The 1,436-nt window shown below is 37.8% G+C and overlaps 1 protein-coding gene across 1 annotated transcript; it reads left to right on the forward strand.

Moving 5' to 3' along the window:
• The first annotated feature begins 24 nt into the window (after positions 1–24).
• On the forward strand, positions 25–1,270 carry LOC111410771 ((+)-neomenthol dehydrogenase-like). Its single transcript, XM_023041294.1, has 3 exons — positions 25–134; positions 372–548; positions 716–1,270. The coding sequence occupies exons 1-3, from the start codon at positions 102–104 to the stop codon at positions 1,091–1,093; spliced, it is 588 nt and encodes a 195-aa protein (XP_022897062.1). The 5' UTR covers positions 25–101; the 3' UTR covers positions 1,094–1,270.
• The last annotated feature ends 166 nt before the right edge of the window (positions 1,271–1,436 follow it).

Genomic DNA, 1,436 nt, shown 5'->3' on the forward strand with positions numbered 1-1,436 from the left:
CTGCATTAGAAGGAACTGACCGTTCTTTCATCCATAAGTTGTAGTGATATTTGCTTCATATACAGGTGAATAATGCAGCAGTAATTGGATTAAATGTGGATATGACTGCTGTTGGAGCTTCTACAAGTAGTAAAGTAAGTGTTGTTGAAATTAAATCTGACTTAGAAGTATGTAACTTTCGGTGATCTTAGCATCGAGAAATTGATTAGAATGACATTTCAAAGTCCTTTTAAGGTTAATCCCCACGTTGGATCTCTGCCCTCTCCGTTGAAATCAATTGATTATGAAGCATATGCAGAACAAGTGAAGTCTGTTTCTCAATGGTCAGTTACTGAAGGAATTAACTTTGAATCTTGATCTCCTTGATGCAGCATGGATTATACATAAACTGGAGTGAGGTTTCAACTCAAAATTATGAACTGGCAGAAGAATGCTTGAAGATAAATTACTATGGTGCAAAAAATATGGTCGAAGCATTCATGCCTCTCCTTCAGTTATCCGACTCAGCAAGGATCGTCAATGTCTCCTCTTCCTCGGGTAAGTTAAAGGTAAGCAATTAAAATCTGTCACTCTTCACTGTATTATTTGATATTCTGCAGTGGACACAACTGTGCAAACTACTATCGAGGCCTTTTTCTATGTGGAAACATAATCACAGGGCCAGAACTTGGGTTGGTCGTCACTCTAGAACTGATGTATCTTCATGTTGTTGCAGTTCGTTTCCAATGAATGGGCCAAAGGAATATTAAGCGACGCCAATAGTCTCACTGAAGAAAAAGTTGACATGGTTCTGAACGAGTTATTAACAGATATGGGAGCAAGTTTGTTAGAAGACAAAGGCTGGCCTTCGATTCTTGCTGCTTATACATTATCAAAAGCCGCAATGAATGCTTACACAAGGATACTGGCAAAGAAATACCCCAATTTATCGATCAATTCTATCTGCCCTGGCTATGTGAAAACTGATCTGAATTGCAATAGAGGCGTCTTAAGTGTCGAAGAAGGAGCTGAGAGTCCTGTGTGGCTCGCGCTATTGCCCGATGGAGCTCCTTCTGGGTTCTTCTTTTCTAGGAAGGACATATCGCCTTTTTGATTGTCTCTTCGTCTTCATGCTCTTTCATTCTCCATAGGTTATTTTGGTTCAAATGTAATAAATTGTGTTATGTTCCTTGGTGGCCTTTGGTGGTTGTGAAGTAAACTTAATGTGTAACAGCCAAAAAGCTATTGTATGATTCTCCTGCTGGACAATGCCTGCAGAAAGTCTTCTTGACATATGGGTTTCTCTAACCAATAATTTTTGTAATGATGACTTTGTTCATCTTAATAATTAAAATGTCATGTGTGGAGCATTTAATGGGATATTTTGACTCCAATGATGATTATATTCTCATTTTCAATCCAAAAAAAAAAAAAAAAATCTCATTTTCAATCCAAAA

Source organism: Olea europaea, chromosome 15 (genome assembly GCF_002742605.1).
Source record: "Olea europaea var. sylvestris chromosome 15, O_europaea_v1, whole genome shotgun sequence".
NCBI lineage: Eukaryota > Viridiplantae > Streptophyta > Magnoliopsida > Lamiales > Oleaceae > Olea > Olea europaea.

Excerpts from the sequence above, each read along its gene's own strand:
- LOC111410771 (XM_023041294.1), top strand. The coding sequence starts at position 102 with ATGACTGCTGTTGGAGCTTCTACAAGTAGTAAA. Across the intron at positions 135-371 it reads GAGCTTCTACAAGTAGTAAA|CATGGATTATACATAAACTG; the intron begins GTAAGTGTTGTT and ends TCCTTGATGCAG. Across the intron at positions 549-715 it reads CTTCCTCGGGTAAGTTAAAG|TTCGTTTCCAATGAATGGGC; the intron begins GTAAGCAATTAA and ends ATGTTGTTGCAG.